The 13,435-nt window shown below is 31.1% G+C and overlaps 1 protein-coding gene across 5 annotated transcripts in view; it reads left to right on the top strand.

The window, feature by feature from the left end:
• KIDINS220 (kinase D interacting substrate 220) overlaps window positions 1-13,435 on the top strand; it is a 150,414-nt gene that overhangs the window by 101,531 nt on the left and 35,448 nt on the right. For all 5 annotated transcript variants that reach the window (XM_074288092.1, XM_074288091.1, XM_074288088.1 and 2 more), the window contains one exon: window positions 13,153-13,370. In XM_074288092.1, the coding sequence (XP_074144193.1) occupies window positions 13,153-13,370 (218 nt within the window). The remainder of the gene's footprint in view (window positions 1-13,152; window positions 13,371-13,435) is intronic.

Raw genomic sequence — 13,435 nt, 5'->3', positions numbered from 1 at the left:
ATCTCCTCCAGCCTTTGTCATTTCTGATGGGTGTAAAGTGGGTACCTCAGAGTTGTTTTAATTTGTCTTTCTTTAATCAGTAATAATTTAGAGCACTTTTTCATATGACTACAAATAACTGGGATTTCTTCTTCTGAAAACTTCTTGTTTATTTCCTTTGACTATTAGTCAATTGGGAATGGATCTTATTTTGTAAATTTGACTATCAAAGACCTTTATCAGAGAAACTTGTAATTTTTTTTATATTGTCTATGGTACCTTTTAGTTTCTTGGATTATCTCTTTTACTTGGGTTCCTTTTTCCTTTTGCTCTGTCTGATATCATAGTATCCCAGCCTTTTTTACTTCAGTTGAAACATGATAGATTCTGCTACAGCCCTTTATTTTAACTCTTGAATATATCTTTGTTTCAAGTGTGTCTCTTGTAAATAATGTATTTTTAGATTGTGGTTTCTAAATCTGTTTTGCTTTCAACTTCCATTTTATGAGTGAGTCTAGTTAAATTTGCTATATTTCCCTCCATCCTATTTTCTTCTATTTATCCTTCTATGAGTTTTGTGTTTGAATGTCAAATATTCTACAGTTATCCCTTCTGATATATCATGAGGATTAGGAGTGTAGTGCTCCCACAATTTAGAAAATCTGTGTAAAATTTTTTACCCCTCCCTAAATATCAGAGAATTTGAATTATCATGGTATGAGAAGATAAAGCATGTTGATATTATATAATACTCTAAATGCATTTTATACATTTCTGAGTTTCTAAACTTTTTCTATATCATCTGTTGGCCTTTGCATGTTGTCTGCAGTGTCTGCAATACTCCCCCCCACAAAGTCCTATTTAATTTCTCATGCCCATCATATGATATATCAAAATTGTGATGGGGAAAATCGTGATGTGAAAGGTATAACTATTAAGCTCTGATCTTTTAAATACACACACACACACACACACACACACACACACACAATAGTTTTTTTTTTCAAAATACATGTAAAAACAGTTTTCAGCATTCACCCTTGTAAAACCTTATGTTCCAAATTTTTCTCCCTCTTCTACTCTTACCCTTCCTCTAGATAGCAAATAATCCAATATAGATTAAACATGCAATTCTTCTATACATATTTCCACATTTATCATGCTGCTTAAGAAAAATGAGATCAAAAGGGAAAAAATGAGAAAAACAAGCAAACAAACAATAATAGCCCAACAAAAAAGGTGAAAATACTATGCTTTGGTTCACATTCAGTCTTCAAAAAAAAAGTTCTCTCTCTGGATGCAGATGACTCTTTTCATCACAAGTCTATTGGACTTGGCCTGAATCACTTCATTATTGAAAAGAACTAAGTCCATCACAGTTGATCATCACATAATCTTGTTGCTATGTACAATGCCCTCTTGGTTCTATTCACTTCATTCAGGATCAATTTATGTAACTCTCCAGAGCTCTCTGAAATCATCTTGTTAGTCGTTTCTTACAGAACAATAATATTCCATAACATTCATATACCATAACTTATTCAGCTATTCTCCAATTGATGGGCATCCATTCAGTTTCCAATTTCTTGCCATTAAAAAGAGGGCTGCCACAAACATTTTTGCACATACAGGTCTCTTTCCCTCCTTTAAGATCTCTTTGAGCTACAAGTCCAGTAGAGACACTGCTGGATCAAAGGGCATGCACAATTTGATAGCTCTTCAGGCATAGTTCCTTACTGCTTTCCAATTTAGTTGGATCAGTTCACAACTCCACCAACAATGTATGTGTCCCAATTTTCCCACATCCCCTCCAACAATTGTCATTATCTTTTCCTGTCTTTGCCAATCTTAAAGATGTAAACTGGTACCTCAAAGTTGTCTTAAATTGCATTTCTCTAATCAATAATGATACAGAGCATTTTTTCATATGACTAGAAATGTGTATAATTTCTTCATCTGAAAATTGTTCATATCCTTTAATCATTTATCAATTGAGGAATGGCTTATGTTCTTATAAATTTGAATTAGTTCTCTACATATTTTAGAAATGAGGCCTTTATCAGAAATAGTAGATATAATCATTTTCCCCTAGTTTTCTGCTTTTCTAATATTGACAGCATTTGTTTTGTTTGTACAAAAACCTTAAAATTTAGTGTAATCAAAATTAACCATTTTGTACTTTGTAATGTTCTCTAGTTCTTCTTTGGCCCCAAATTTCTTTCTTCTTTGCAGATCCAAGAGGTAGATTATCCCTTGTTCTTCTAATTTGCTTACAGTGTGCTCCTTTATGTCTAAATCATGAACTCATTTCAATCTTATCTGGGTGTAGGATGTTAATGTTGGCCAATGCCTAGTTTCTGCTATCCTATTTTTCAGTTTCCTAGCAATTCTTGTTAGAGAATCCCAGAACCTGAAGTCTTTGGATGTATCAAACAGATACAAACATCAAACATTTCTAGATTACTATAGTCTTTGTGTCTTGTGAACCTAATCTATTCCACTGATTCACAATTCTATTTCTTAGCCAGTATCAAATGATTTTGATAACTGCTGCTTTGTAATAAAGTTATAGGTCTGGTATAGCTAGACCACCTTTATTTATTTATTTTTTCATTCACTTAAAATTCTGGACCTTTTGTTCTTCCAAATGAATTTTGTTAGTATTTTTTCCAACTCCATACAGTAATTTCTTGGCAGTTTTATTGATCTAGTACTGAATAGGTAGATTAATTTAGGTAGAATTGTCATATTTATTATATTGGCCTACCCATGAGCACTTGATATTCTTCCAGTTGTTTAGATCTAACTTTATTTGTGTAAAAATGTTTTGTGATTGTGTTCAAATGGTTCCTGGCTTCGTCTTGGAGGTAGATTCCCAAATACTTTATATCACCTACAGTTATTTTAAATAGGATTTCTCTTTCTATCTCTTGTTGTTGGACTTTGTTGGTAACATATAGAAATGGCAATGATTTATGTGGGTTTATTTTATATCCTCTAACTTTGCTGAAGTTGTTAATTGTTTTTGGTGGTTTTCAGTTGATTCTCTAGTATTCTCTAAGTATACCATATCATCTGCAAAGAGTGATAATTTTGTTTCCTCATTACATATTCTTAACTCCTTTAATTTCTTTTTCTTCTCTTATTGCTAAAGCTAACATTTATAGTACAATGTTGAATAGTCATGGTAATAGTGGGGAACCTTGTTTCATTCCTGCTCTTACTGGAAATAATTCTGGTTTATCCCCATTATATATAATGCTTCCTAATGGCTTTAGATAGACTCTACTTATCATTTTAAGAAAAACTCCATTTATTCCAATGATCTCTAGTGCTTTTAATAGGGATCAGTACTATATTTTATCAAATGCTTTTTCTGCATCTAATGATATGACTATATGATTTCTGTTAGTTTGATTATTTATATAGTCAATAATGCAATAGTTTTATTGATAATGATACTGCATTTCTGGTATAAATCTTACTTGGTCATAGTGTATTATACTGGTGATAAGTTGCTGTAATCTCTTTGCCTAATATTTTATTTAAGATTTTTGCATCAATATTCAGTAGGGAAATTGATCTATAAATTTCTTTCTCTGTTTTGACCCTTCCTAATTTAGGTATAAGCACCATATCTTTGTCACAAAAAAAAAATTTGGTGTAGGATTCCTTCTTTCTCTATTTTTTCAAATAGTTAATATAGTATTAGAATTAATTATTCTTTAAATCTTTGGTAATATTCAATTGTAAATCCGCCAAGCTTATGAAGATTTTTTCTTAGGGATTTGATTAATGGCTTGTTTACTTTCTTTTTCTAAAATGGGATCAATTTATTTCCTCCTCTGTTAATCTGGGCAATATATATTTTTGTAAGTATTCACCCATTTCACTTAGATAATCAGATTTTTTGGTTTACAAATGGACAAAATAACTCTAAATTATTGCTTTAATTTCCTCTTTGTTGGTGGGAAATTCATTCTTTTCATTTTTGATGCTGGTAATTTGTTTTCTTTCCTTTTTCTAATCAAATTAATTATCTAGTTTGTGGGGTTTTTTTTCATAAAACCAAGTCTTAGTTTTGTTTATTAGTTCAATAGTTTTCTTACTTTCAATTTTACTAATCCTTTTATTGTGGTATTTCAAATTTGGTGTTTAATTGTGTTGTTTTTAATTTGTTCTTTTTGAAAGCTCTAATTTTTTTAAATCAAGAATGCTTGAAAGTTGTCTTTCATTAAATTTCATTTTTTTTCCGCTTGAAGGATTATACTCAATTTTGCTAGGTGCTGTTGTAATCCTAGCTCCTTTTTCTTCTGGAATATCATATTCCAACCCTTCTAATCCTTTAATATAGAAGCTGCTAAATCTGGGGTGATCCATCTTGATTGTGGTTCCATAGTATTTCTGGCTGCTTGGAAATTTTTCTTCTTGATCTCTGAGCTTTAAAATTTGGCTAAAATATTCCTATGAGTTTTAATTTTGGGATCTTTTCCAGGAGGTGTTTACTGGATTCTTCAGCAGTTTTCTTTACATTTTTTTTTAAATATGATGTCTAGTTCCTTTTTTTTTTTTTTTTTTTTTTTGATCATGTTTTGGAGGTAATTTTATAATTCTTAAATTGTCTCTTTAATATATTTTCCAGGTCAGTTGGTTTTTGCAATATATTTTACAGTTTTCCCCTATTTTTTTTTTATTCTTTTGCCTTTATTGTTTCCTGCCATCTCCTGGAGTCTTTAACTTCCTCTTGCCCTATTGTAATTTTTAATGAATTCTTTTTTTTCAACATTCTTTTTCTATGATAGTATTTTATTTTTCCAAATACATGCAAAGGCAGTTTTCAGCATTCACTTTTGTAAAACCTTGTATTCTAAATTTCTCTCTCCTTTTCTTCATACTCCCTCCCCAGTACATCAAGCAATCTAGTATAGGTTAAACATATGCAAGGAATTTTTTTTTCAGTGACCTTTTGAATCTCTTTTTTTCCCCATTTTGTCAGTTTGCTTTTTAAATAGTTCTTTTTTCTCAATGAATTTTTGTGGCTTTAAAAAAAAAAAAAAAACTATAAGGCAGTCCGCCAAAATCTCAAGATCTTTGTCAGAAAAGCTTCTGTCTTATTTGGTTGCCTCGCTGTGTAAAAAAAAAATAAAGTGAAACCAAATTTAGGACATTTATGCCTAATGGATTTATGAAACATTTTGATTTAATGAATAGAATGATGGCATATTCAAATTTTAATTTTTATACAAATTGGCTACGTGATTTCTAAATATGACAAGCAGAACTAATACTATAATTGCAGAGTAGTTGTTGACATGCATGGGTTGAGAGATTTTCCTATATAAAACATTCCTTACCTGTTTTATAACAAAAATGTAAATAATGTTAGTTTAACATTGCTTGTTTTTATGTAGCCAATTTTTATATGTTTACTAATCATATCTTTAATAATGTTTCTACAGTTTTAACAACAAGGACGATGATGATGATATGATAGCCAGTATATGGTGCTTTTTATGTGCCAGATGCAATGGTGAACACTTTAAAATTACTACCTCATTTGATCCTTATGACCACCCTTTGAAGTAAATGCTGTTATTGTCCTCATTTTGCAGATGAGGAAACTGAAGCAGAAAGAGGATGACTTGAACTAGGGTCACACAGCTATCTGTTATCTGAGGGTAGATTTGAAATAAGGTCTTTTTGACTCCAAGCTACAGTCTTTTATCAGGAATTGCAGTCAGATTTGTTGATGTATAGTTTGCAGGTACCATCCTTTATCCAGTTTTAAAACGAAGACAGTATTTCCTTTCTTCATCCTGTGAAGGCTTCCTGAACCAATTGAATTAGGCAGTTTTCTGCCTGACTTGTTTTCTGTTCCCTCATGGCCTTACTCTCCAAGCAATTCTTTTATATGATTTTAAACAAGAAAGTGATGAGAAAATTCTTAGCCATTTAAGGGAAAGAAAGATTTGGTAAAGGTTGAAGGAGGTCATCAATATAAAAAGGGAATTTGAAAGGCTTTAGGGTTATAAAATACAATATCATCAAGATCATTTTTTTGATACTCATATTTTATTTTATTTTTTTTAATAGTTTTTATTTACCAGATATATGCACGGGTAATTTCACAACATTGACAATTGCCAAACCTTTTGTTCTAATTTTTCCTCTTTTTCCTCTCCCCCCCCCCCATGGCAAGTTGACCAATACATGTTAAATATGTTAAAGTATAAATTAAATACAATATATGTATACATGTCCAAACAGTTGTTTTGCTGTACAAAAAGAATCGGACTTTGAAATAGTGTACAATTAGCCTGTGAAGGAAATCCAAAATGTAGGCAGACAAAATTAGAGCAATTGGGAATTCCATGCAGTGGCTGATAGTCATCTCCCAGAGTTCTCCCGCTGGGTGTAGCTGATTCAGTTCATTACTGCTCTATAGGAACTGATTTGGTTCATCTCATTGTTGAAAATGGCCACATCCATCAGAATTGATCATTATATACTATTGTTGTAGAAGTATACAATGATCTCTTGGTCCTACTCATTTCACTCAGCATCAGTTCATGTAAATCTCTCCAGGCCTTTCTGAAATCATCCTGTTGGTCATTTCTTACAGAACAATAATAGTCTATAATATTCATATACCATAATTTATTCAGCCATTCTCCAATTGATGGGCATCCACGTAGTTTCCAGTTTCTGGCCACTACAAAGAGGGCTGCCACAAACATTCTTGCACATACAGGTCCCTTTCCCTTCTTTAAAATCTCTTTGGGATATAAGCCCAGTAGTAACACTGCTGAGTCAAAGGGTATGCACAGTTTGATAGCTTTTTGAGCATAATTCCAAATTGCTCTCCAGAATGGCTGGATGTATTCACAACCCTACCAACAATGTATCAGTGTCCCTGTTTTCCCACATCCCCTCCAACATTCTGCATTATCTTTCCTGTCATTCTAGCCAATCTGACAGGTGTGTAGCGGTATCTCAGAGTTGTCTTAATTTGTATTTCTCTGATTAATAATGACTTGGAGCATTTTTTCATATGACTAGAAATAGTTTCAATTTCTTCATCTCAGAATTGTCTGTTCATATCCTTTGACCATTTATCAATTGGAGATTGGCTTGATTTCTTATAAATTAGAGTCAATTCTCTATATATTTTGGAAATGAGGCCGTTATCAGAACCTTTGACTGTAAAAATGTTTTCCCAGTTTATTGTTTCCCTTCTAATCTTGTCTGCATTAGTTTTGTTTGTACAAAATCTTTTCAATTTGATATAATCAAAGTTTTCTACTTTGTGATCAATAAAGATCACTAGTTCTTCTTTGGACATAAATTCATTCCTCTTCCACAAGTCTGAGAGGTAAACTATCCTATATTCCTCTAATTTATTTATGATCTCATTCTTTATGCCTAGGTCATGAACCCATTTTGACCTGACCTTAGTGTACAGTGTTAAGTGTGGGTCAATGCCTAGTTTCTGCTATATTAATTTCCAAATTTCCCAGCAATTTTTGTCAAACATTGAGTTCTTATCCCCAAAGCTGGAGTCCTTGGGTTTGTCAAACACTAGATTATTAAAGTTATTGATTATTTTGTCCTTTGGACCTAACCTATTCCAGTGATCAACTAGTCTATTTCTTAGCCAATACCAAATGGTTTTGGTAACTACTGCTTTATAATATAATAATAGATCTGGTACAGCTAGGCCACGCTTCATTTGATTTTTTTTTTCATTAATTCTCTTGAAATTCTTGACCTTTTGTTTTTTCATATGAATTTTGTTGTTATTTTTTCTAGGTCATTAAAATAGTTTTTTTGGGAGTCTGATTGGTATAGTGCTAAATAAATAGACTAGTTTAGGTAGTATTGTCATTTTTATTATATTTGCTTATCCTATCCAAGAGGATTTAATATTTTTCCAGTTGGTTAGATAAGACTTAATTTGTGTGGAAAGTGTTTTGTAGTTTTGCTCACATAGTTTCTGATTTTCCCTTGGCAGATAGATTTCTAAATATTTTATACTATCAGTAGTTACTTTAAATGGAATTTCTCTTTGTAACTCTAACTGTTGGATTTTGTTAGTGACATATAAGAATGCTGATGATTTATGCGGGTTTATTTTGTATTCTACAACTTTTCTAAAGGTGTGGATTATTTCTAGTAGCTTTTTAGTAGAATCTTTGGGGTTCTCTAAGTATACCATCATATCATCAGCGAAGAGTGATAATTTGATTTCCTCATTACCTAATTTCTTTAATCTCTTTCTCTACTCTTATTGCCAAAGCTAGCATTTCTAAGACAATATTGAATAATAATGATGATAGTAGGTAACCTTGTTTCACTCCTGATCTAATTGGGAATTGTTCCAGTTTATCCCCATTACATATGATGCTTACTGATGGTTTTAAATAGATGCTACTGATTATTTTAAGGAAAAGTCCATTTATTCCTATACTCTCAAGTGTTTTTAATAGAAATGTATGTTGGATTTTATCAAATGCTTTTTCTGCATCTATTGAGATGATCATATGGTTTTTGTTAATTTGGTTATTAATATGGCTAATATACTGATAGTTTTCCTAATATTGAACCAGCCCTGCATTCCTGGTATAAATCCTACTTGATCATCGTGTATAATCCTGGGGATGATTTTCTGAAGTCTTTTTGCTAATATCTTATTTAAGATTTTAGCATCAATATTCATTAGGGAGATGGGTCTATAGTTTTCTTTCTCCATTTTCAACCTACCTGGTTTGGGTATCAGTACCATGTTTGTCATAAAAGGAATTTGGTAGGACTCCTTCATTTTCTATTTTTTCAAATAGTTTATATAACATTGGAGCTAATTGTTCTTTGAATGTTTGGTAGAATTCACATGTAAATCCATCTGGTCCTGGAGATTTTTTCTTAGGGAGTTGATTAATAGCTTGCGCTATTTCTTATTCTGAAATGGGACTATTTAAGCAATTTACTTCCTCCTCTGTTAATCTGGGAATCCTATATTTTTGGAGGTAGTCATCCATTTCACTTAGGTTATCAAATTTATTGGCATAAAGTTGGGCAAAATAACTCATTATTTCTCTAATTTCCTCTTCATTGGTGGAAAGTTCCCCCTTTTTATTTTTAAGACTAACAATTTGATTTTCATCTCTCCTTTTTCTAATCAGATTTACCAAAGGTTTATCTATTTTATGGTTTTTTCATAAAACCAACTCTTAGTTTTATTTATTAATTCAATAGCTTTTTTACTTTCAATAGTATTAATTTCTCCTTTTAATTTTAGAATTTCAAATTTAGTATTTGATTGGGAGTTTTTAATTTGGTCTTTTTCTAGTTTTTTAAGTTGCAAGCCCAATTCATTGATCTTCTCTTACTCTATTTTCTTCAAGTAAGCTTCTAAAGATATAAAATTTCCCCTTATTACTACTTTAGCTGCATCCCACAAATTTTGGTATGATGTCTCATCATTGTCATTATCTTGAGTGAAATTATTAATTATGTCTATAATTTGCTGTTTCACCCAATCATTCTTTAAGATGAGATTATTTAGTTTCCAATTACTTTTTGATCTATTTACCCCTAACTTTTTGTTGAATGTAGTTTTTATTGCATCGTGATCTGAAAAGATAGCCTTTTCTATTTCTGCCTTCCTGCATTTGAGATCTTTATGTCCTAATATATGGTTAATTTTTGTATAGGTTCCATGAACTGCTGAGAAGAAAGTATACTCACCAAGATCATTTTTAATATAGTTAACTAGAAAGGTTGTAATTTAAATTCTAAATTCTTAAGTTAGGAAATTTTATTTTTCTCTTTCTGGTCAGGAAATAAATTTCATTATGGAGTATCAGTGTAAGTTTAATAGGAAAAATTTCTTTATTTATAATACCTTAAGGTTTATAAAGCATTATTAGATATAAGTAAATAGAAAATGCGATATCCTTTGGAAAGTGGCCTTTAGATTCCCTGTAATTCCCTATATGATAGAAGTTTAAATCAAACCCTCTTTCCTATGTGTGGAGGAAATGTGGCATTTAAAATGTTTCATAATAATTAAAGATTTCATTTAATATATATATATATATTTTTTTTTTCATTTTTTCCTGTTACTCCAAGCAAAAAAGTACTTTACTTTTCTGGGAGCAGCAGGATACGCCTCTCTCCAGTGTCTCTTGTATAATGTATATTTTGATGAAGAGAGAATTCAAAGAATCTGTCTCACCAGAGTAAATTCACATTTTCTCTTTGTCATTGTAAGAAAAACCAATCTTCTAGTTTTATCAGTCAGCAAGCATCAAGTAACCTCCAGTTATATTCAAATTGCTCAACACCAAAAGGGATAGCTAATATATTGAATGATAAATTCAGGAACAAAAACAATAAAGATTTTGACAGGAATAACATTATTTACCTCATATTCTTCTCTATCATTCTCTGAAACTAATAGCTTCTATTGAAGTTTGCTTCAAGAATGTATTCTTTAACTCTGGAATAAAAATTATCTGTCTTCTGAGCTAATTGATGAATACAACCATCAAAAACATAAAATCAAAAAGATGAAAAGGTCATATTAGAAAGTTCAGTTACTCTATTAATTATATCAAAGCTAAAATAATATATGAACATAAAAGAACATGGTATAAGGCTGTAGACTTTCAGTAGTACTGTCTATTAAAGAGATGAAATTATACTAATAGAAGTAAAAGGTATAATCACCTTTAATCCTAATTTAGGTGGGTTATTCTATTTTGGAAGGCTTAGAGAATTTTGGTGAGGAGAAACTTAGTTAAGGAAAGAATAGGTTGGCTGACCTGCTCAAGGAAAGATACTCTGATTTTCTTTACCTTTTATTCTCTTTCTCTCAACGTTACCGTATTATAGTTATTTTTTGTTAATTTTAGTATTTTTATTTTTCCATAAATGAAAAACAACTTTTTATATTTGCTTTTAAAATTTTGAGTTCCAGATCCTTTCCCTTCCTTGCTTATCTCCTTCCCCTCTTGAGAAGGCACATGTGAAATTATGCAAAACATTTCCATACAAGTCATGTTGCTAAAAAGAACATTCCATGCCCTCAAAAAAAAACCGTGAAAAAAAAAAAAAGTTTAAAAATGCAGCAGTTTGTATTCAGATTCAACTTGTTCTTTCTCTGGATACAGATAGCATTTTTCATCATAAGTCCTTCAGAGACGTTTTGGATCATTGTATTTCTGAAAAGAGCAAAATCATTCACAACTGATTATCCTACAACATTGCTATTACTTTATACATAATACATTTTACTTTGCTTGGACCTGTGAAGGACTTTACAAGGTTTTTTTGAGAGCATTTTATTCATTATTTCTCATAGAATAATAATGTTCCATCATAATCACATACCACAATTTATTAAGCCATTCCCCAATTGATAGGCATCACCTCAACTTCCAGTTCTTTGCCCAAAGAACTGCTTTAAACATTTTTATGCAGATAGGTCCTTTTCTTTAAAAAAAAATTCTTTTGGGATTCATGTCTAGTTAGAGATATTGTGAGATCAATGGATATGCATGGTTTTATAGTCCTTTGGACATAGTACACATCTTTTACCAATTATTAATTGAGGAGTGGCTCTTGTTTTTTTATAAATTTGACTTTATTCATTATACATTTGAGAAATGAGGCCTACATCAGAAAAACTTGCTTCAAAATTTCTTTTGTAATTGTTATTGCTGATGTATTTTCCCTGTTTTATTCTCTCTCTTCTTTTACCTTATCCCTTCTCAAAAATGTTTTGCTTCTGGCCACCACTTTCTCCAGTATGGCCTTTCTTTTTCTTATAGTTATTTTTACATATACATGTTATTCCTAAAACTAAAATATAAATTTTTAAGCAACAAATAGTTTACAAATTTTATTCTTTTTTGAATATCTTAAAGTGCCTTGTACCAAATAGGAATGATGCTAATGATATGTCATGAAATAAGAGAGAAACCATTTTATGTGAATTCTCTGTTACTGGATTTCATTATGCTTATGATTTTAGAAGCTATTTCCTTACTTAGCTACTAGCAAAATATCAAGACAGAAAGTTTGGAAATCAAAGTAACAATGTAAAGTATATTAGTAGTAGATATTAATATCAAAACCTTTTAGAGACTCAATGTGTGTTGCTGCCTTTGTTTTTAATGCTATTGTGTTGCAAAAAAAAAATTTTTTTAATGTGGCAGCTATGTGGCCCAGTGGATAGAACACATGGAATCAATAAGACTCATCTTCATGAATTCAAATCTAGACTTATATACTCTTTAGATATATGATTTTGGACAAATACTTAACCTTGCTTCAATTTCTAATCTGTAAGATGATCTGGAGAAGAAAATAACTAAAATGCTAGTATCTCTGCTATCAAATATTAGCAGACTTCATCAATAGCTTATATCCATCTTTGTATCCTGTATCAGGTTTTAGGTGAAAAAAATTTTCTGTTGGGTATTATGTGAGTGATGACTATTAACTCTGATGAGCCTTTATTTTTAACATACCAAATTCACCCAACAATGTGTGTGATTGAGGTTAAACTAGTATTAGATATTGGAGATTTTCAACTTTGCTTGGATAATATGAACTATGAACAAAATAAGGAAGGGTTTAAGAACCTTTAGTTGATTGTTTTCCTTGCTAAAAGTGCTAAAGTATTATAGGCATTTTGACGTAGTATATTATTTTTAGTTTGTTTAAGAAAATTGAACTTACACTCATTTGAAAATTTTTTTTGCCATTTGGAAATAGCTCATTACCTTGAAAAAACTGGAACTAGAAACAATATCTAATTTTACTAACTAGAGCTAGTGATTTTGTGTTTAAATTTTTTTTCCCTCAAAAAAATGATAGGCTATTTTGAAATTGATCATCTAATATTCTCATGGATCAATTGAGTTTTAATCATCTCGCATAGTACTGCTCTTTCTTAAGCACCTAGTTTCCAGAGGTCTATTAACTAGCTTTTAATCATATTAATACTATTTTTAATTTAAATCAGCAGTTCTTTAATTCCAGATTTCTTTTATTTGAGTGAGTCAAAATAATTTATCTTATTTGAGTGTGATAGAATGTACAGAAAAATATAGATTTAAATTATACTTTTCCTTCTTTCCACTGTCTGTAAATAATTAAATATTTTAGATGTTCGTGCTGCAAGAGAACAGATTGGAGGACTTCAGTATTCTGCTATGCAGCTACAAGATGTGAATACTCGGGCCCCATCTGCATTTAGTCTGCCTGCAACTCTGAGTTCTTCAGCTTCCTATAATGGACCTTTTCCTGGTAATATGCTATCACCACAGCCTCCTAGCAGCTATTACAGTGGCCTAACAGGACCTCAGCATCCCTTCTATAATCGGGTAAGTTAATGCTAATACCTAGTCATTTTAGGAATTGACTTTCAACATGATGCCATTATTAAGTA

This window comes from Sminthopsis crassicaudata, chromosome 2 (assembly GCF_048593235.1).
Source record: "Sminthopsis crassicaudata isolate SCR6 chromosome 2, ASM4859323v1, whole genome shotgun sequence".
Taxonomy (NCBI): domain Eukaryota; kingdom Metazoa; phylum Chordata; class Mammalia; order Dasyuromorphia; family Dasyuridae; genus Sminthopsis; species Sminthopsis crassicaudata.
The sequence above is the reverse complement of the archived record's forward strand: the minus strand, read 5'-3'. Positions and strand labels throughout refer to the sequence as shown.